The 23,321-nt window shown below is 43.5% G+C and overlaps 2 protein-coding genes across 16 annotated transcripts in view; one reads left to right on the top strand and one right to left on the bottom strand.

Annotated features, from left to right (window-relative positions):
• MED12L (mediator complex subunit 12L) overlaps positions 1-23,321 on the top strand; it is a 315,424-nt gene that overhangs the window by 104,066 nt on the left and 188,037 nt on the right. The window lies entirely within an intron of this gene.
• The window catches only part of P2RY14 (purinergic receptor P2Y14), a 43,773-nt gene continuing 28,815 nt past the window's right edge, over positions 8,364-23,321 (bottom strand). For 2 of the 4 annotated variants that reach the window (XM_084768359.1, XM_084768358.1), the window contains exon 2: positions 8,365-10,653. In XM_084768359.1, the coding sequence (XP_084624485.1) occupies positions 9,610-10,629 (1,020 nt within the window). In that variant the 5' untranslated portion in view covers positions 10,630-10,653 and the 3' untranslated portion in view covers positions 8,365-9,609. Of the gene's footprint in view, positions 10,654-17,617; positions 17,822-23,321 lie in introns of those variants that run through there. The other 2 variants (XM_084768361.1, XM_084768360.1) reach the window with 2 other exon arrangements.

Here is a 23,321-nt window from a genome sequence, read left to right on the forward strand (position 1 = left end):
CAGAGCATGTTTGTGGAGATTCTATGACAACATTAAGGAATCAGTTTTTCCTTCTACCATGCAAGACTGTACTCAAGTTGCCAGGCATGGTGGCAAGCACCGTTTTAACCATCCAGCCATCTTGCCAGCTTTGTATTAGAAAAATCTTGAATTAAAAATAAAAGAACATCGTTGGAAGAACAGAGAGATAACCGCTATTCACTTCTTTGGTTTATATAATTGACTTTTTCTTGTGTTTACATAAACCGCAGAAATGTTATTGTGCATATGGCTTTCCTTCACATGTGGTGCATGTAAACCAAGGAGATGGCTCAGAAGGGTAAAGTCTTTGTACAGGTCTGACAAACCAAGTTTAGTCCTCAGAACCCGTGTAAAGGTAGGAGAGACCCCCTCTATAAATTTGTGCTCTGACTGGCACTTGTACACCATGACTCACACATATCCACACTCACGCACACACATACTAATACATTTGTACATGTTAAAGAATATATTATGAGACTGAAACAATCACACAATATTCCTCAGTTTGACCCAAACAACTTAATAAATTGAGGTATGGATTTAGCAACTCACACCATATGTTGCATGATTAACTCCTTCAATGAGAGCATGTTAACTGGTATCTAAATGGAGCCTAGCTTGCTGGTCTGAAGAAGTTTTGCCTCATTCGTGCTTGGTTTTATTTTACTTTCATAAAAATAGACCCCCCCCCCCAGCCCCTTTCCTTTCTGAGTTGCCAGAGATCAAAGCCTTGAGCATGGTAGATATGAGCAGGGCTACTTTTCATGAAAGTGAATGTGACCTTCTGGCCCCAGACTGATTTTGAAGACTGATAAATACACCTGCACACTGTTAACGTGTAAATGCCAAGCTGTGGCCTCTGTAGGAGAGCCCTTTGCAGCACAGAAAGTGCGTTGTTCCATCAGAGCTGTCGTTCACTGGGCGTCCGTGGGGGGAGGGGAGGAGGATTTAGAGGTGGAATGCGTTGCAAATTGAGTGGTGAATAGCTTTAGTGTGCTGGAAACTTGGGAGAGAATATTCTGGGAAGGTTTTTTTCCTCTATTTTGGGTAGGCGTTTCATCTGTTTACTTCGTTGGTTTACTTTATGTTTAGATGATCAAAAAGTTCAAGCAAGGAACTGTTGTTAAAATTCTAAGCCCACTGTTTATGTTTGAGCTGCCAAATGTGAGCAAGCTAAGGGGCCCTGGTTCTTTATCCTTGAACCTTCGTTTCTAGGGCAAGAAGAACTAATTTGCTTGCTTTTTTGTGTTTATGAGATAGGATCTTGCCAGGGTGGTAAACCCAGGGTGGCCTCAGACTTGCAGGAATCCTCCTGTTTGAGCCGTCCCATCCCTAAGGTGACAGGTGTGTGTCACCAGGCCTGGCAGGAGCTAATTTTGTTAGCAGTGAAGCCAAATTTTATTTCTTATTTTCTGTTTTGAGACATGGTCTCATTATATAGCCAGGCTGGCTTTAAGCTCCAGATACCCTGTCTAAGCGCACTAAGTTTGGGAATACCGGTCCTTCTGCGCTCTCATTTTGAGAAGAGAATAAGTTCTCACATCAGGGCTGTTGGAAGACTATTTTTTCCCCCATTGCCCTTCGTAAGTTTTAAATTTAATTTTTTACTTTTGTGTATTTCATATATGGGTATTGTATCTATATCATTTCAGCCCCTCCGCTTTCCTGCCGTAACTCTTCCTGTGTCCGATATTCATCTCAAATTCGTGATTTCTTACTTAATAATTATTTTAAACACACGTGTACATATAAATATAGCCTGCTGAATCCATTTGGTGTTGCTTGTAATTGCATGTATTTAAAGCTGATTGCTTCAGGTTAGATAATTTATCAGGAAGCTCATTCCTTGAAAACACTTGATCTTTTATTGTCTTGAAGGAGCCTGTGTTTCTTTATCTGAGATTTTTTTCCATCCACATTGGTATGTCAATTGCGGTATCATTGTATGTACAGCTTCCATGTCATATATCAAAGACACTGTCTCCTAGCAGATGTCCCAGTCCTCTGATGCTTATAATCTTCCACTTCCTCTTTTGAGATGTTCTCTGAGCTTTAGGTTAGGGATTGTGTTGTAGATGCAGACACTGGGGCTGCACACCCCTCAGTCTGTTAACTCTCTGCCTTTTGACCTATTGTAGATTTCTTTAATGATTTCTCTCACTTCTGCAAAAAGAAGCTTCTTTGATGAGGGTTAAGAATGACATTTATCTAAGGTATACGCATATCTATAATGCAGTTAGGGATTATATTGGTTTATTAAAGAAGCGTTGACCTCACCACCTAGGCATAATTGGCTAGGTTTAGAGTACCAGGCGTGATTTCCTCATATTGAGTTAAGCTTTAAACCCTACTAGAAAGCTTGGTTTAAACATCCCTAAGATATCAGTGCCACCATTTCACCATTGGGGATATCTTGCCTTTGCTGGCCCCGTTGCAGTTTGTAGGCATCACAGCTGTGTAGGGCTGAGGTTGCTTTTATCCCTTGGCAGCTCACATAGCATCTTAGGATACTTTGAGAGCCCAGGGAGGAGGCTTCAGGTGAGGCTGGTTCAGTTCTTCCTCCTACCTGTTTCTTCTGTGTGCGGCGTCCTCAGCAGTAGGGTCTTAGGGTTAAGTGGTGGGAGGCAACCAAGGGCGAAAGCAGTAGCCTACGCTGCTTGGGGCATTCCCTTCATTCCCTTCCCAATAACAAACAGCTAGAGGGGAGCTTTCCCTTCCCTCACCTGACACTGGAGTTTTTGCTAGACAGTCTGTGGCTCTTAGGGAAAGCCCCAGGTGCTGTGACTTCATCCAAACTGCATGTGTGTATGTAAATACACATACACATTTGTATATGCATAGTATATAGGTATTTTAATTGGACATAAAATCATGTTCCGTTATGGAATTTTAAAACATTCTTAGTGTCATGTGTCCCTCCTCCCGCTCCTTCTCCCAGTTTCGTTCGCATCGCCAGGCACCTTCCCTCCCCTTTTCAGCTTCCCCGTTCATGGTGCCTGTGTCCTCCTGTCCCCTCTAGAGCTCTAAATACTAAGTTTTTCATGCACAAGTTTCATTTCATTTGGCAGAAGCTCCTTCTATCTCATGAAGTGTATTTTGTTTCCAAGGAGTAGTTTGTCAGTGTTACAGGAAGTTGCATGTCATCACTAGCCCACTATCTCAGAAACCCACATGGGAAGAAATGGGGTAAAGGTATTTTTCCCTTATTTCCATCATGGCAACAGTTTTAAGAAATGACATTTTAGTAATTTCATGTATATTTTTATATGTATAAAAATGCTAATCTGCCCTATAAGATTATAAACTATTTTATGGCTCACTCTGCTATCCGTAGCATAATTAAAAATATTAAACGTAATTGCCAAGTAATATTGTTTTCAGTTGAAAATTAATATTTTTGAGAAATTTGTGTGAGTCCTGTATCTACCTCATTTCTGCCCTTCCTCTAACTGTTATGTCCTCCCTCCCTTTCAAAGTTTCAACCTCTTGTTTTTAAATTATCATTGTTACATACGTATACGTGTGTTACATAAAGCCTACGGCGTCTTGCCTGTGTGTGCACGTAGCCTGGTCTGACCACTGGTATTGGATAGCTGATGTAGGAGAGTGACCCCGGATGAAACGTTCTCTCTCAGCGGCCTCTGAACCTGTCGCTCTTCATCTAGGGACAGGTCCTTATGGATGTCCCTTGTCCACACTTGCATGTCAGCTGGTGGTGTTAATTATGCCGGTTTTGTTTAGAGTTTATAGGTGCCTTTCCCCTGTCGCCTCTAGGAGGCACAGTCTAGTAGCAGGTGTCCTGGTCCCGTGGCTCCTGTGTTCCTTTCTGACCCCTTCCCAGGTAGTCATTGCTGATGTATCAGTTGTGGCTGGGCATGCTACAGACCACAGATTTAGATCTGTGTAGTAGTTGTCTATCTGTTTAAATAAAGTAAATAAATAAATAAATAAATAGCAAACAGTTTCTCTAGTGGAGGTCTGAGAAGTATACTTATCTGTGGGTTTAGGGATAAGCATTTGGAATGCAGTTAGAAATTACATTATTCTGCGGAAATGATAAGAGTTTTCCGTTTAGGGTATATGATCTCTATAGCCATGTTTTTTTTTTCTCTTTTGTTTTTGTTTGTTTGTTTGTTTTTGTTTTTTGTTTTTGGCTAGGTATATAGTAGCAGGCATGAATTCTGTCCCGTTGAGAGCACCTTAAGATTAGACAGCTGTTGTTCATCACACTGTTATGGGAGTCTTGCTGGTGCGGTCGCTGTTGTGGTCTGTGGGCTTTACAGCTAGGAAGGACTATAGGTTCTGTCCTCTGATGGTGTGAGAGCCAGTCTTCGGAAAGGAGACTTCCAGCTTAGTTACCAGCTTCATCCCTGCGAGTCCTGTATCCCAAGTGTGTCTTCACCAAAAGGGTCTTACCTTCAGCTTCTAAATTTGCCTCTTAGGGCTCTCTAAAACAGGGAAAGTCCAGGGGGTCAAGGAAACAAGCTGAAAGGCACAAGCACAGGCCCACTTGGTAACGTTAACCTCAAGAAGAACACATTTTCCATAGAGATAACAACCTGCTCTTCGGAGAAACCCTGGGCTGAGGCGATGATTCTAAAAGGGGAAATGTTTGCGTAATTGTGGGGAACCAGGGCACTGAAAAGCTGCCCTGGCGGGGTTCTGAGAAGTGGGGCTTTGCTCATGTATAGGGATGAAAGTCACTCACTAAAGCTATGTATAGTGTCCCACTCTGCCATGGACTCTGAGCTGCTGCTCTGCATGTCTGGAGAAGCCAGACTGGAAGCAAGCATCTGAACTGCAGTCTGCTTTAAGAGAAACCTTGGTACATGGTAGTGACAGCAGAACATAATCACACGCCTACATTTCTTACTCTTTAACTTTCTTCACCAGAAATGTATTTGATACCAACAGCTGTGTGGGTTTCCCCAAGACACATCTGGAGCCATCAGACTTCTCTTTGCTTTACCCATCATGGCCACATTGGCTTTTTTCTGCGTCCTTCACTATTATTATCTCTTTCTCTGTTTTGTTTGTTTTTGTTTTGTTTTGTTTGTTTGTTTGTTTGGTTTGGGTATTTTGAGGCAGGGTTTCTCTGTGTAGCCTTCCAGGCTGTCCTGGAACTCTCTCTGTAGACCAGGCTGGCCTTGAACTCACAGAGATCAACCTGCCTCTGCCTCCCAAGTGCTGGGATTAAAGGCATGTGCCACCACTGCCTGGGTTATTATTATCTCTTTGCTTGGCACATTTGGACTGGTGGACAAACTTAACCTGTGGGAATTGTTTAGAATTCCAGTTGTACTTTGAAATAGAAGGAATTTGGGCAGACTTGGGACTTTTAATTTATGTGACCACTCACTTATAAGCCAAATCGGTACGATATATGCAATGTAAAAACATAACCGCATGTAGATAATACGCTTGCACATAGCCATACAAGAAGGAAGAATAAAACACCCAATGATCTTGTTGTTCATAATTAGGTCCATCAGTTTTTTTTTAAAGGTGTGACTACACAACAGGCGTTTTCCATCACTTTTCACCTTACTCCTTTTAGGCATGGTCTCTCCCTAAACCCAGAGCCGAGGCTGACCTTGAATTTCTAATCATCCTGCCTCCACCTTCCAAGTGTTTGGATTACAGTGTGTGCTCCTGTGTTGCCTTAGATGGTTATTGTTGTTGTTGTTGTTGTTTTTTAATGGTTCTTTTGCAGAGATGCACGTTTCTGAAATTGTGATCCACATGCCATTGGATTCTAACAGCAAATGTCTGACCCAAAGGAAGGGGTGACTTTTCACCGATGATCACATAGCAGTAATAAGAAACAGATGCGCACACATCTGTTTACAAAAACATATATCCCAGTGGTTATCAGCCTGTGAGTTGCAGCCCTTCTGGGGTGGGGTGGGGGGTGTCAAACAATCCTTTCACAGAAACCGCAAATCAGATATCCTGCATATGAGATATTTATATTATGATTCGTAATAGTAGCATAATTACAGCTGCGAAGTAGCAACGAAAATAATTTTATGGTTGACGTAACCACAACACAAGGAATTGCATTAGGAAGATTGAGAAACACAGCCATCTCCCTGATCTCCATCAAATTCATTGTCCTTCTCCCCCCCACTAGTTATTATTGCATGCTAATATGTATTGGTATGTACATAGATATTCTTAAATATAACCTGCTCAGTCCCTGCAATGTTACCTGCATGCATGTTTTCAAGGCTGATCTTTCGGTACTGGAAAACCATCTTCGATGTTACAGTTTATATAACAGGTTTACTAGTTGACATGCCCTAGGGTCTAAAGTTGTGGCTGTAGCTTTAGTAGGGGCTAACATAGGCAGCCACTGTAAAACCAGGCTTAGATTTGATTTGAACCAGTTCTCTTCTGCCTTCTGTGATGGGAACTCCCATTCCTAGCAATTCATGCAATTGGGAGTTTCCGTCTCTGTAGCATCCCGTAACAGAAGGTGTCCTGAGGGTGAACCTGGGGTTCGCTCTCATTGGGTAAGTTTGGATCCTGCTGCAGTCAGACTGGCTGCTTATTGGCCCAGTGCTAATTCCCCTCTGCTAGCTTTATGGCTCAGAACATAGAGAACCGCTTGCTCAATGGAAACTTGTTTCCTTCTCCTGCTAAGAAAAGAGGATGGAGGCTGAGGTGGAGGGCCGAGCAGGTGAACGGTACTGAGGAGGGTTTACAAAACGTCTTCTTGGGTCGCCTCCCTTAGGGGACCCCGTATCATTGTGGTGGTGCACGTCATTGTGAGTGTTCTGTGATTCCTGCTCCAGGTATTCTCTTCACAAAAACACATTACAATTTGTTGTCATAGGTACTTGAATCAGTTAAACATAGAAACCTAACCTCTATTCAGGTAAAGAAAGCACAGGGGGTTTAGTAATTGGGGACTCTTCGTTCTTCCTGGCTGTGGTAAAATCTAGTAAAATACCCTTGTACTAGATTTCTGCATTTAGACGTTGCAGGATGGCCATGGACATGTCTTCATTTAATTTGCACAATGGAGTATTACTCAGCTGTTAAAAATGACGTCTTGAAATTTACAGACAAGTGGATGAACTAGAAAACCAACATTGGTATGGTGAGGTGTCCCAGACCCAGAAAGACAAAAATGGTATGCATTTACTTATGTATGGCTATCAGCTGTCAAGTCAATAATAATCAAGTTAAAATCCATAGGACCACGGAGGGTAGGTATAGAGTAAGGGAGTAGAGGGAGAAGACAGATCTCATTAGGAAAGGGAAACAGAATAGATATGGATGGGTGGGAAGAAGGCTGGAATGGGAGGATCAAGAGGTAAGGGGGGGAGAAGGGGGGATTGTGGGAGAAAATATGGGGAGAGACAGCTAAAATTAAAGAGCATTTGAGGGGTAGTATAAAAACAGAAAGTTCCTAACATATATACATATATGAAGGTGATCTAAATGACATCGCCAAATAATGGGAGAGACATTCCAAACTGGCTATCTCTTGTCACCAAATGAAGCTCCCAGTACCAGGATTAGGTTACATGTTTGCAAGCTGTTGTCCAAAGGGACGTCACAGGAATCCAAAAACAACCCAGGTGGTTGCCAAGACTATCTGCTGCTCTCCACAAACTGACAGCCAGGTTTCGTTGCTGAAGACAACACCCACACAGATCATTGTACATGGAGAGAGTGAGTTTGTGTCTACATAGAGCTTTCACCCCTATGTTCCAGCATCTTTGGTACAGGAAGGTACCCCGCAAACTCTCAAAAGAGACATATTAACACCAAGCCAGCCACAAGCCCTTTCTCTATAATGGTGTACTACATGCAAGATACTCCAGTGCAACGATGGCACAAAGGTTGTTGGGAGTGACCAACCAATGATTGATTTGACTTAAGGCCTAACAAGGTAAAAGCTCCATGGGTTTACATTTCTCATAAAGATGAGGAAGCAGCTTGGCTAGAGCTAAGAGGCCTGACTTTTGGTGAGGCACAAGCTCTCACATCACCATCCTTTCAGGTTTTTTTTGTTTTCCTACCACTGTTGACTTTGCCTTCTCTGCCATGTGAGGCTCTTTAGGCACTCTGTGTTGTGGCTTCATCTGCAGAAGCATGTGCAAAATGTTCCCTTCGGCCTCTTTGACTACCCTGGTGTTGTCTGAAGCATGTTTAGGTTAACCCTCTGTTGTCAGTGCTGCATCCCTTTGCTTCTAATTTTCCTGCACCTAATAATAGTTCTGTCATGCGGTAATTGCTACTCAGCTGTGGTTTCCCATCTCCTTATCTGCCTGACATGTCATTTCCTAAAATTTCTTGCTTTCCTGTTAGTTTTCTGCTTTGGCATATGTCCTAAAATTTCTTGCTTTCCTGTTAGTTTTCTGCTTTGGCATATGTGGTTACAAAGGCATTTCTTAGCTCTACAGGGCAAAGTGACTTTCTTTAAACCCACTCTTTTGTGTTTACTGAGACAAGCATTCTCTGTGTGGCCTTGGCTGTCCTGGACTCTTTTTATAGACCAAGCCTCAAACTCATAGCAATCCACCTGCCTCTTCCTCCCTGAGTGCTGGGATTAAAGGTGTGCACCACCATGCCCGGCTGGAAAGTGACTTCCTAAAGGACAAGTTTTACTTGTACTGTGGAGAAAAGAGGATAGAGGTTGAAGAGACAGCTCGTGTGGCCCAAGCCTTACTTGGTACCTTTCTTCCTCTCTTACATTTGCTTCAGTAGTCAGGTAAGGGAGAATTTGCTTAGGATATGGGAGTTACGAAGGATAACAAATGTAGTGCCATTCTCACCGCCCATACTCATTTAGCTAAGCTCATACTGTGAGCTTAGTCACCAAGATCTGTCAGATCTCGGTGAGTCTTGTTCTTTCTGAGAGCTTACGTGACTGATCCTGGAAGCATGGAGCCCTTTGGAAGGTAGCAAATGATGCCAAGCAGAACACAGACAACTTTCTGTTTCAGTTTAGGCTGGTTATGGGCTAAAGTTAGAGTAGGACTCACAGCCTACGAAGTAATCGTTTGGGAAAGCCAGAGGCAAGCAGGGTGTTTCCGTTTTCTGTGTAACCACCCTCCTTGCTCTGCAGTGTGTGACTAAGCATACCGTACCAACCCAGATGTACATGTGAGGAAATTCTGGGGGTGTCTCTTCACACGTTGATTGTTAATAAAAAAAAAACTTCCTGATGGTTTTGAACATAACTTATTTATTGGTACATATATAATGTCAAGTGTGAAATAGATATGAACATTACTTAGAAGAATGTTTAGGAGGAACATGTGAAAGATTGGGGATCTTCTAAGAAGCCAGCTCACAGCAGAGAAGGAATTTAGTTTTGGTAATTCATAGACCATCGTAGACCATGCCATTTCCTCATTTATTTGATTCCTAAAAAAAACTGTGTTGTGCAGCAGACTTTAATTTTACATGGAAACTTATGTTTGAGTTTTTTATGGTACTTTTTTGGATTCATGCTTATTACTGGATAGTATTGCTAGGTAAGTTACTTATCATCATAAGCATGGTTTTTAGTCATACACCTTAACCATCATGTAGCAAGATGGACAGTACTTGGAAGAGGATGGGAATTTACAAAGTGTCCGTGCTTTCATGAGTCGTATTTCCTCTTTTGGTTTTAGAAGTTTCTAGGTCATTCTGTACTTTCAGTGAGATGTGTAACTTCTTATTTAAAACTTCTCTAAATGGCTGGCATAGGAAGAAATAAATAACGGGGTCCAGACACACATTTGCAGCAGAGAGTAGCAGAGTGAACTCTTTCACATAGAGCAGGGTTTCCTTTGACTGGCAGCTGTAATGCGCTTCTGTCTGACTCTTTGTGTAGGGGATTCTGGCAACGTGGTAAGGTACAAAACACACAAAAAATACGAGCACAATGCTGAATATATTGCGGCTAGACTTCCTTTTGACGGAGATGGAATTCTTTCTGGACCTAAGGTGAGACTTAAAGATTTTCCTCGTTATGGCGGTGTAGAAGATGATGAGCAGAAGAAAGACAATCCAGAAAATGCTCACGAAGGCATAGTTCGATGCTTTGTGCCACTTGCGTCCCAGGTCATTTTTCAGTTGCATGCAGTTTATCTTCGTAACATCTTTGCTGACGGTCTGGTTTGTCAGGATGATGTTTGGGACTGCGAGAAGAAGCATGAGCATCCATACAAGCACGGAGAACAGCTTGCTATAATTCACTGAGTGGATAATAGAATTCATAAGGGACTTTACAATCTTATAGTACCTGTCAAAGCTAATGAGCCCAAAGAACACGATGCCGACGTACATGTTAACATAGAAGATCACAGCGGAGAACCTACACACAAACACATTCACCTGCTGGGGACCTAGGCCTGAGTCACCAAGAACCTTGAAAGGGAAGGTCAGGCTCATCAGAAAGTCAGCCACAACTATGTTCTTGAGATAGATGATAAAGCTCTTAGAGCTGGGCACGTAGAAGAACAGCCATCCTGACACTCCGTTCAGGATGATGCCCATGATGAAGACCACACCATACAGCACAGGGATTATCTGCTGCGTGATCAGGGTGTTCCGGGAGCAGGGCTGGTTCGGAGGCTCTGTGGTGGTTGAATTGGCCATCTCGTAACTTCTGGAGGCAGGGATCTGTACAGGGAAGCAGACGAGTTACTTAGAGCACAATTTATGGCCTTCAAGCCATTTGTGACTTGTAACTAATAAAATGGAGGAACGTGAACATGGTGAGACCCACCATTTTCTCCCTCTCTTCTCTCTCTCTCTCTCTCTCTCTCTCTCTCTCTCTCTCTCTCTGTCTCTGTCTCTGTCTCGTCTCTCTCTCTGTCTCTGTCTCTCTCTCTCTCGTCTCTCTCTCTTGTCTCTCTCCTCTCTCTCTCTTTCTCTCTCTCTCTCTCTCTCTCTCTCTCTCTCTCGTCTCTCTCTCTCTCTCTCTCTCTCTCTGTCTCTCTCTCTCTCTCTCTTCTCTCTCTGTGTCTCTGTCTCTGTCCCCCCCCCCCCCCCCCCCCCCCCGTCTGTCACGGTTCAGGAATCTCAAAGCAAGCTTCACCAACAGGATATAGGATTTAGAAGAGGGAATCCCAGACACTGAACACACAATAGAAGAAATAGATACATCAGCCAAAGAAAATGTTAAGTCTAAAAAACTCTTGGCATGAAATATCCAGGAAATCTGGGACACTGTGAAAAAGAAAAATAAGAACAGAGGAAGGAGAAGACACACAGGTCACAGGCGCAGAAAATATTTCCAACAAAATCATAGAAGATATAATAGAAGGAGTGACCACAGAGAAGTCGAGCTGGTGCTCACGTAGAGCATTTGTTGCTGTGTTCTCGTATCTTCCATACAGGAAGGTTCTCTTCAGGCTATCAGATGAGAAGCATGAGCACTAGCCAAGTCACTAACCCTTTGATTTGCAATGGTGTCCTGCCCTGCAAGGTATAAAATTGCCACGATGGCACAAAGCTTATGGGAGTAACCAGCCAGTATCTGTCGGACTGAAGTCTCACTCCAAGACATGGAACATGTGCTCAGTACTGACTGGGTACCAAGAACCTGAGAGTGGATAGCAGAAGGTCTTAGGGCAAAACAAATCAATACTGCTCCATAAAAAAGAAACGTAGCGATAAAACAACTTTTAACGATCTTCTGCTATACTCGTGGGTCATACCTTGTTCAGCTATTGTCAGAGACATCTCCTCCTGCAGGAGATGGGAGCAAATATAAAAACAGCCAGATACCACACTCACGCACACACGCACACACATGTACAGGGAGGGAGGAAAGGAGGGAGAGAGCACTGACTGACCAACTGACCTTGGGGCACTCAGCCTCCAACATATTCCTCATCTTAGAGCTCAGGGCTCAGGGGACCCACAGAAGAGGAGGCAGAAAAGTGTAAGAACCAGAGGGGATCAAGGACGGCAAGAAAGCAGTGCTCTCTAAATCAACATGATTGACACTCCTGGACTCACAGATAAGAAGTGCCACCACAGCCGGCTCTGAGTTCTCATCTTGACGTGGCCTAAGTGTCATCATTTAGAATTTTGTGTCACAAGAGAAGAAATGAATTAAATTTACTGTATACCATGCAGTTTTTATTTGAAAAAAAAACTTTTGAATTTTACTTTTTCTTTAAAAATTAAATTATTCAATTTTTAATTCTAATTGTGTGTGTGTACATGTGTGTGCGTGCGTGTGTATGTGTCCGTGTGTGCACATGCTAGTGCTCAGGCAAGTTGGAAGTGTTAGATTCCTCTGGAGCTGCAGTTACAGGGATTATGAACTGTCTAATATGTTGAGAACTGAACTTGGCTCCTCAGCAGGAGCAGTGTTTCTCCTTATTGCTGTGTTGAGCCCAGCCCTAAGAATACACTTTGGCAATTCAGCTTCTATAACTGTGATCTGTCAGCAGGTGTGTTTGTTGTTTTTTATGGTACTAGCTCCTGGTTATTGATTTGATTACTAAACTCTTGTATAAAAGTGAGCAGCTGTTTGACTGTGTTGGCCATGAGGTGTTTGGGATATAGATTTATTTGTTTATGCTGGGAATTCATAGGTTTAATGTGTATATTCTTTATTTTTCAAGCCTTTCTCTCTTGCCATTCTGTAGAGAGTGTAGCCTCATTCCTGACTTACACCTACTAAATATGTGATTAAAGGTCACACCATCCTCCCTTCCTTGCAAGTCTGTGGCAGTTGTTCCCAGGCATTGCCACGTGGGAACAGAGCTGTTTTAACAGAACTGTTTTAACAGTTCATTCGGCGGGGGTGGGGGGTGGGGGGGCTGGGTAGACTGCGGCGTGGGCTTGGTGTATTACAGGAATAGGGTAAGTTTAGCAAAAAGCGGTTGGGTTTGATTTTACCTGGTCTAGCTTCTCAAGTTGCAGCACATGCACATCACCTCGGAGCCCTGCTATAATGAGAGCGCGGGTCCCATGGCCCTGGAGTCCAACATGATGACTGGTCCAGGGATCTCTGATTAGCATGCTTGCTTGTTTGTTTATATGAAAGTGTACAAGAACTATCCAATAAATTGTGAAGAATAGGAAAACACACCTGTTTTCTATATAAGGGCTTCTTCGTTCAGGACAATATTACCATCTAGGTTATCTTAAAGCCTAGGCTCTTCTTCCTTAGTTTACTTATTAATAACTCCATCCTCATCATCGTTGTCATTATACGATGTCATTGTATCTCTTAGGCTGTAGACACAAAAGCCTGATTGACAGCAACAGATAGTGCTCAGTGTTACGTATGAGGTCACTCCTGAAGGATCTTGAGTTGTTTTAAGGGAGAGACTAGGTTTTTGTGTAGGAAGGGCATTGCGTGACCCGTGGTAGCATGCAGCACATGCCGATTGAGAGTGTCATGCTTGACCTTCAGCGCGTTTACCCTGAGCAGGGCTAATGAAATATAATATTGTATTTATTAAATTCTGAATCAAATATAACACAGGTTAAATGTCCCTTTTCTAAAACGTGTAGCGCCAGAAGGATTTGGGGTTTTGTTATATTTGTGTGTTATGTGCACATGCATGCATGTGCATGGAAGCCATAGATCGGCTTTTTTTTTTTTTTCTTTTGAGGCAGCTTCTCATGTTAGCCTGGGACTTGCTGGGTAGAGTTGTTTGTATGCCACTGAGCCCCGGGGGTGCACTGGGGTCATAGGTGTGCACATCACTTTCTTACCTGGGCTCTGGCACTGAGCCCCGGGGGTGCACTAGGGTCATAGGTGTGCACATCACTTTCTTACCTGGGCTCTGGGGCTAAGTATAGCTTCTCCTGCTAGTGCAGCAAGCACTTTACTAATTGAACAGTCTTGCTAGCTGAGGAGATTAGTTCACGTTTCGCATGCACCGTGCACATGTAGCCCAAAGGTGATGGATTGCTTTCAAGTCACACCGTATCAGTATCCTCTTATGGTAAGCCTTTTCCGCCTCCTCTTTGTTCAGAACGGGCACAGAGACAGGCCTGGTATTTCCTCCTGCCCTTTCTCGTCCAGACATGACAATGCTGTAATCAGAGGTACTTTTGGAAAATAGTTGTCTTTCACCTGATTCTTTTTTTTTTTTAAAGGTTTGTTACTATGCATATGAGTCTGTGTGAGTGTGCATGTATGTGCTTTGGGGGCCACAAAAGGGTGTGTGATCTCTTGGAGCTGGAGTTAGAGGTATTTGTGACCTGTCTGGCGTGGATGCTTGGGGCTGAACTCTAGTCCTCTGCAAAACCAGGAAGTGCTCTTAACTGCAGAGCCGTGTCTCCAGTCCTTTGAATCTTACCTTAATAGAAAATCGTAAAGATATTTACAGTATTGTAGGCATGTATGATTTGACATTTTCTAAAGAAAAAAATTGTTTTTACTTCCCTTTGATTTCTCTGTAAATAACGTGCTGCTTGCTGTGTCATCATTCTTTGTGGTTTCAAGGGAATTTTATGTTTTTAGATTCTTTATAGTAATTGCTTTAAAATATTTATGTTAGTTAATTATATCATATACTTCATAAGTCTGCCCTCAAGTCTCTAGGCTTTCTGGGTATTTTGGAAATTCACACCTTGACCTTTGTCCCTACTTGTATTGCCCAATGTGGTGATTCTTGCACAGGCCATCCGTGGAAGGTGGCATGTGATTTCAGGGAAGAGTGGGCTTTGTCACACTCCTCCATTTCCCAGAAAGCCTCTTACTCCGCCTCGTGCCGGAGTCTGGCAGGAGCTGTTTCAGCTCCATTCTACGCTCTGACCTCCTCCTCATGTCTTCTCCAGCTAAGCCAGTGGGAAATTTGTCTTCTTCACCTTCACCCAGAAGAAGGCATCTTTTCCCCCTCCTCAACTGTTTGAGGATATTCAGGGTGTGGCAGCACACATCCCAGAAGCCACTGAGGCTCTAAATTCTGAGTTTCTTGTCCTTCCCTCAGTTGGCCTAACTCCTGACCTCTGTGTCATTTGATGTTGTTTGTTGTTGAAAGTCTCTGTTCCTGTATTGGAGTGTGGCGCTTGTTTGTATTCAGTGCTTCTCTGCTAAGAACCCAATATCACTCATGCATCTGGTTACTAAAGACATCAAATTGTGTTTGCTGGGCACCATGGGAACCATCAGTCTCGGAGAACTTGAGGGGAGCTTCTAAGCCTGGGGTGGCTGGATAGAGTGGCACTTTAGGCTTTTAGGGCCCTCACTGAAGGAGGAAGATAACAGGGCAGCCTTCCTGACCATGTGCCAATGAAGATCACATGTGAATTGACTTTACTAGATGAGAACAGAGACCTCTGTCATATTGTGGCAGAGAATAGTTATAGGAACAGTCATGAAGACACACAAGAGATCATAGGGTAGTGGAGACCTGGGTTACCTGAACACCTGGCTAAAAACCTTGCCCAGGCTTCACTATTCATCACCATCTTAGAGATTAGGAAGCCAGTGATTGCAATAGTTAAGTGGCCAAGATGGATAGGGATAGGTTATGTCTGTCTTCAGAGAGAGTGTAGAGGGTGTGTGTGTGTGTGTGTGTGTGTGTGTGTGTGTGTGTGTGTGTGTGTACATACGTACGCCCCCGTGTGTGTCCATGTGTGTTCATGCACATGGGTCCTTTGGCTTTTCTGGAGTCCTTTTAGGAGTCAGCCTTTCTTTGGGGAAAGGCATGTATATGCCTTTGTAGGCATGTTGGCTACTCTGTGTTTTAGAGTTCTTCAGTTTCTGTACTCATCCTCCGTGTACTACGATACAGAAAGCCTCCTATTCCCTCACCAGTCTCTGTAACAGATGTCCCTTTACCTTTGGTTTGATTCAGCTCCAGTCTTACATGCTGGTGTCTGAGACTCTGCTGCAGGAGAAACTCAGAGCTGCTACATAAATTGGGAGGCTACATGGATTCTCCCGAGTTCCCTAGCGAGAGGAAGCCCACCTGTCTGCTGCTAGTTTTCCGTGTTGGTAGATGTGAGCCCTGGATAGGCCTAGGACTTAGTTCTTGGCCCACTGTGTCCCTCCAGTCAGTGACCCACATATACGGAAACACCTTGTGATTTGACAAATGTCTGGTCTCTTGTCATGTGCAGCTGTGTTAGTTAGCTCACACTTGAGAAACTCTTGTGTGTTCTTAGGCTGAATTTCAGACCCTGAGAACTCTTCCACCAAGTGTAAGCTCGGGTCTGTCTTGACTGCCTTCTAGACTTCAGACTTCCAGACTTCAGAATCCGGAAGGAGAAGCTGCACATCATCAGTTAACCTTTAACTACGTGGGAGACTAGGGATAGGCGCTAGATTAGCATGGACAATAAACTGGTAAGTGTCCAAACTTAGTGCTGTAATTCTAACCACTTCCCCAAACACAGTTAGCGGGACTTGCAAAAACATGAAAGCCTGCCACATCCGGCCCATCCGAGAGCTTTCTGTATTGAGTGTCTTATGATTATGCCTGAGGATAGTGAGAGATGCTAGTGGAGGGGAGGGCAGGGTACGGCGGTAGAGCCACTTGTGCCCTCCAGAGCATGGCCCTGCTGTCTTCCAAAGATGAAGGCCTGGAACAGTGCTTCTCAACCTGTGGGGCGTGACCTGTGTAGATCAGATGTTTACATTACGATTCTTAACAGTAGTGGAATTACAGTTGTGAAGTATTAATGCAGTAATTTTACAGTTGGGGTGGGGCGTCACCACAGCATGAAGAACTGTATTAAAGGGCCGCAGCATTAGGATGGTTGAGAACCACTGCTCCAGAGGCTATGAAATAGTAACACATTACTAGCCTCTCCACCACAAATCTTATCTGGATAGCCTGGGTGGCGATGTGGTAGAATTTAACCTGTTACTTTCGGACTAGCCCAGTGTTTCTTAGCCATGGACTAAGCATATTTTGGGTGGCCCAGCTCTTCCTTGGTGTCTGTTTTGTGCAGTTGCAGGTTCCGCAGAACCTCTGGCCTCTGTCCACTAGGTGGCAGTAGTCCTCTGCAGTTGTCTCCAGACATGGCAGTAATTGCTAGATTAACTGCTTAATGGTAGATGCATATGGAATACCTCTGATCCAAGAGGATAATTTAGCTGTTGTTTTGGTGCCAGACCTTACGTGTATGTAAAATACCAGAGGAACGCATACTTTTCTGCTCTTTTGGAATAGTGGACAGGCTCTTCAGCGCAATGATTGAAAAGAAGCGTGAAAAGGAAAGCGTATCTGCGAGAGGCAGAGAGTTTTAGTTAGAAGTGTGGCTCAAATTCTTAATACCTTTGATATTGTAATAAATGTCAAGTGACTCTGTCTATCAGACTTTGCATCTCTAAGGAGAGTACAGTAGCTACCTCAGAGGGTTCCCGTTTCTGTAAGCATGAGACACCTGGCAGCCTGCAGCGTGTGAGTCAGCGAGGACATCTTCAGCGTAGGAGTAAGTAAGCTCACAACAGAATAAGCCAAAGCCTTGGGAACGCTTTGTCTCCCAGCCTCTTGCTTCCCCTTGCCTCTACATCCTTATTTAGGTTGACATTCTTTTGTGCTGAGACACAGGACCGCAGGAAGCAGGCAGACCCTGTGTACAGTGGGCTGAGCTTCCCTGGGTGTGTAGCCCAGCATTCCCTCCCCTGCCTCCATGCAGGGGTGTATGCTGCAAGGCTTACCTTCTGGTGGCTTCTCTTTTCTTGGCACAGGAAAGTAGCGCTCAGGACCAAGGGTGAAATACCGGGCTTTAGGCTCTTATTTCAGCAGTCGGGGCTAGCCTAGTCTGTGGTGAGACTGACGTGAAGCTCTGCCGTCCTGCCTTCAGAGCTTTTAGACCTGATTGTTCTCCCTGGAACATCTAGGCTAAGCATCCTGGGTTCCTGTTGTTTGTCACCCCCCCCCCCCGAAGTATTGCTTTGGAATACAGGGCCCTATTCTCTAGAGCCGTGCACGGAAGTGAATCTCTGACCCCTTCTGGCCCCAGAGAGATGCTGTTTGAATTTCTCAGTTAGAGACTTGCACTTAGACCTTCCAGTTGTGGTCCTTAGGCCATTAGTTGATATCCTTTGGTTGTCCGTGGAGAAAACAGATCTCTCTTTCTGGGAAAGCAGTAGCTTTCACTCTAGGTAAATAGCAACCACTGACCGCATGTTTGTTTAAGAATCGGGCTTAGATAGCCAAAGGGAAGGAATATAAGTGCCCAGGACTGATAGTGGGAAGGGAAAATACTGCACAGACATAATTCCCAGCCACTTTAAACCCTGAGGTATTGTGTGTTCTCTCCCTGTTCTGAGTACTGACCCCGGTTCGAAGGATCAGTGACTTCTGATTATAATGGATTGTGTTAGGACACTAGCTTGTAAATTGAGCAATGCTTAAATGAATACTTTACTACTTATATCATGTGATTAGAGAACAGCCATACTCCTCTCAAAATTTGCAGAACTGGAGTCTGGAGGGAACAACGTTATGCAGCTGAAAGGTGCTTGGGGCAGGGGGAGGGGGCGCTGGAGAGGTGGCTCAGTGGTTAAGAGCACTGTCTGCTCTTCTAGAGGACCTGAGTTCAATTCTCAGGACCACATGGTGGCTCCTAACCATTTATACTGTTTAGATGCCCTCTTCTGGCATGCAGATGTACATGCAGATAGGGTAGTCATACATAAAATAAATTTTTTAAAAAAGGGGGCGTGGGAAAGGTGCTTAGGGCAACACTTAGATAGTCTAAGACTGACTTTTGCCTTAAACCTTGACCTACAAACTGGGATTCATTGTTGAACTTGGTATCTTTTCAGCATTTTACATGGGATTGTTATTATATCATCTTTCTTTCTAGTAGATTTTAATAGGATCATTTAAGATTCTTAGGAGAAAACAGTCTTCATCTCTCTATGCTCCATGGCAGCTATCAGATACTGTGTCACTGTGGTGTGATAAAGTACGTGAAAATATTGTTAATAAGCCAAACCCGATTTTCTGTTGGTAGCTGTAGCTGAAATATGTACTTTGTGCTTATGATTTTGTTGGACCCTCTTTTGGCCTGTGTATTTAGGTATAGGTGTGTACATTCGTGTGTGTGTGTGTGTGTGTGTGTGTGTGTGTGTGTGTGTGTGTGTGTGTGTAGAAAGCATTGCCTGTAATTACCTCCTTCACATTTTTCTCCTAATTTTAATGTTTTTCTTTTGTATTTTCACTATTTCACTTTGCCTAGGTGCTACTTTCCCTCAAGATATAAATCGTTTCCAACTCTGTAACTCAGAGTAGAAAACCTATAGATCCAAAAATCCTGTGTGTGAGAGCTGCCATGCATGGTCACAGTGTGTCTGAGGAGAACAGAGGGCAGCTTGCTGAAGGTAGCACTCTTTTTCTGTTTTCCTCCTGGAGTCGGAGCTCAGATCTCCAGCTTGTCAGCAAGGGCATTTACCTGGGAAACCAGGCTCCCAGTCTAAAATAAAAGAATTTTCTCTTAAAACATTAAAAAAAAAAGTTTATGTATCAGTGTTTTACTTGCACACATCTGTACATCATCTGTGGGCCTGGTGCCTATGGAGGTTCCTTGGAACTGGAGGTATAGATGATTGTGAAGATGTCGTGTGGGTGCTGGGAGTGGAACCTAGGACCTCTGGAAGAGCAAGCAGCCAGTGCTCTTAACCAATGAGCCACCTCTTTCGCCTCAAATATAGACTATTTATAGATACCTTTTATCTTAGACAATTTCACAAATCCTGACCACCAGGGCTTAGTGCCTGGTTAGTTGACCTGTTTTGCCTAAGGTATTATGGGAGAAGAAAGATAAACAGAGTGTAGATCTGTACCCATTCTGCAGCGGAGGGAGCCTTTCCTCCAGTGGCAGTGCTAAAAGTGGCGTCTTTTCTATCTGCGTTACTCAAAGTCATTTTAGGTCTCTTATGTCCCACCCATTCCCATCAACTGTGTACGAGACGTTTAGGCTGTACTAGTTTTTGCATCCCTCAATGGAATTCTTAATGTTTCTCACATGCTCTTTCTCTGATTAAAGGGTCAGCTTAGTCAGACAACCAGCTTCATCACAAGAACATCCAGACACTGGGGCAAAAGTAGTTGGAGGCCCGACGTCTGCCTGTGATTGTGTCTCCGGCCTTTGTGTGGCTGCAGACCTGCTGATCTCAGGTCAAATGACACCTCCTCAGGCCTTTTTCTCTTGGAAGCGTGCAGCAGCCACGCTCCTGCTGTATCCTCTAGAAGCTCGCCAGGCGTAGTTTCTTTAAATCTCTCTATTTAAAGTAATGGGGGCTGAAGAGATAGCTCAGTGGTTTATAGCTCTCGCACACACCTGGCTTCTGTTCCCAGCACGTACAAGGTGGCTCACATCCACCCTTAAACTTCGGTTCCAGCGTGTCCAACTCTGCCTTCTGATGTCTGGTGCACATACACGCAGGAAAGCCAAACATTCATACGTATAACATAAATACATCTTAAAATTAAATAATATTTTCAACCTCTTCCCATTTGCACGTGTGCCTGCGTCTTGAAGGTGAACTGCCTGAGTACAGGGCTTACTGCTGCCCTTGGCTTTAGGAAGGTCCAGAATTGTGTGGGACTGGCAGCAGCAGCTCAGTGTCCACTCACTGCCTTTTGGATGGGTTTGTCACATAGCTGTAGGCAAGTTAAGCACTTAACTATCAAATCATGAGTCTGCTCAGACTCTCTAGACTTTTTTCAAAGTGTGTTCTTTTGTAAATTGCTATATCCTATAGGTAAGGCAGATTATGTAGATGCCTCTGGTCACAAAACTGGAATGATTTTGACTCATGATCTGTTATGCATTCTTATTGCAGTGGCCAAGCGTGGTTGACTTTTTAAATTTTTACTTTATTGTTAATTTTTATCTCCTTCCAACCCAACAGCACAAAAAGGCAGTCCTATGATTATGAGTGGGTACATGCAGCCCAAGGCCCGCCTGCGACTTTCTATCCTTTGCTTCTTCTCACGAGGTCTTTAGCCTTTACTTTTCTGTTTCATAGTTTTGTAACAGCAGTATATGTGCATACACACACACACACACACACACACACACACACACACACACACGTTCCTTAAAATGTACTTGCATATAAAATGTATATGCAGGTATATAAAATTTTGATTTTTCTAAAAATATTTTATTACATCCATCCATTATTCCTTCCTTCCTTTCCTTGTTTTCTTTCTTTCTTGTGCATGTGCATGCAAAAATGAAAATATAGTAGAGGACAGCTCATGGGAGTCCGCTTTCTCTGCCATGTTGTTTCTGAGATCAAGCTCAAGTCTTAAGGGCTGGAGGGATGATAGGTGCCTTTACGTAGTGAAGCATCTCTCCAGCTCAGTCTTTTGATAAAAAACTCAGTAGTTGTTTATGATTTTTATATTATCGTATTGACACATGCATATGTGTAAATAAATAAAATCGTATTTTGTGTGTACAGTTTGAATCCCTATTGCCCCAAATGCTTGGGTCAAGACATGTTTCAGATTTCAGTGTGCTTGATTTTTTTTTTTCCCTTTCCTTTAATGGTTGCATAAACTTTACTGGTGAGGTGTGGCTGAGCTGAAAAATTTAAATTCTTGCTACATTTCAGATTTGAAAGCACTCTGATTATTGAGTTAGGGGTTTGCATCTGTTTTCCTACACATTGTCCATGTTGCTAATTTTTTTTTTTCATCTGAGTTGTGCGCTCTTACCACAGTTCACTTAATTAGTTTCTTTCAGAGAGCAGAATTATAAGAGATTTTAATTGACCATCTTGAGTCACAACTCCCCAATACTGGGGCAGGGTAACAGTAGCAACGTGAACTCTGCTTTTAACATGGTAAAATGAACATTTAGACTTAGAGAGTTTTACATGAATGTAGCTCCAAATGAAACAAGAGTAAGAGATCTGTTCGATCATTACGCTGTGTAAGAAAATGTCAGGTAGTTGTATGTGGAACTTGAGCACCATGTTGCTATTGTGTCAGTTCGTCCTTGACCCTTTTAGTTCCTACAGTCCTTCCTTCCCGTCTCTGCGGCCTCTGCCTAATGTTTGTCTGTGGGTCTCTGCGTTCGTTTCCATCAGTTGTTGGGTGAAGCCTCTCTGATGACAGTTGAGCTAGGTACCTATCTATGAGTGTAGTAGAATTTCATTAGAAGTCATTTCCTAGGTCTCTGGGCTATCTAATGTCTGGGTCCTGGCCCTACAGAAAGTGTTGGGGGGGGTGGGCTCCCTGTCATAGCATGGGTCTCAAGCTGGACCAGTCACTGGTTGGCCACTCCCACAAGTTCTGTGCCACTTTAACCCTAGCACATCTTACAGGTAGAACAAATTGTAGGTTGAGGGATTTGTGGCTAGGTTGGTGTCCCAGTCCCACCGCTGAAGTCCTGTCTGGTTACAGAAGATGGCTGGTACAGGCTCCATATTGTCTTAGCAAGGGAGTTTCCATTGCACTAGGTTTCTAGTTTGTCCCAGAGATGCTCCCTGGTTCCAATTGTCTCTTTCAGTACTCTCTCCCTCCATTCCCCCAGACACCTAAGCCCTCCTCTTCCCATCCCAGTGCTCCTCCAGACAACTCCCCCTTACCCTCAGCCTCCATCCACCCTTGCCTACTCTATCTCTGATGCTGTTGCCTGCCTTCGGGTCCCTTTCCTCCTACTGTGATGCCTCCTCTAGCCTTAGTAGGACAAGAGGGGCCTAGTGTTGCTGTACCTTGATGTCATGGCATATGCCTTTCATCTCATTACTTGTATGAGATTAGATCTTTGCTATTCTTTAGCCAAGACAGCATTCCTTAGCAGCTTATATTGGTCCATGGATCTGAGAGCTGCCTGCCTTCTGTGGACTAGGTATTAAAGAGATGTGCAAAAATATAGATTAATGCTACTACTTACCTATTATATAAAATATTTGAACACATGTTATTTAGGTTAATGCTTGATGCTTTTTAAATGGCATTAAAATTAGTATTTTAGAGCTTTTTAAACATTTTTGTTCATAACATAATAGATATGGATGGATGTACAAACAGAAGCTGAGAGTCTTCCATGATCTTTAAGAGTGAAAAGTGAGCCTAATGAGAAAAGTTTGCGCATTCTAGTGTGTATATATTTGATGTCTGTGCAGCCCCCCTCTCTCCTCTCTTCCCAGTCCCACCCTCATGCCCTCTTTCCCATTCCCCTTTCTCCTTCTTCTCAGAGAAGAAAGGGTATCAACCCACCCGAGCACCTCAAGTTGTAGCAGGCCTAAGATAACCCTCTCCCACTGGGCCCTGATAAGGCACTGGCTAAAATATATTAAACTGTGTTTTCTAATAAAAGAATTTTAAATTGTGGTTAGTTTGTTAATTTTAATACTTTAGCCTCCAATCTATGCATACTGAACAATATAAATAGCA

This window comes from Acomys minous (assembly GCF_964271855.1).
Source record: "Acomys minous genome assembly, chromosome: 19".
NCBI classification, from domain to species: Eukaryota; Metazoa; Chordata; class Mammalia; order Rodentia; family Muridae; genus Acomys; species Acomys minous.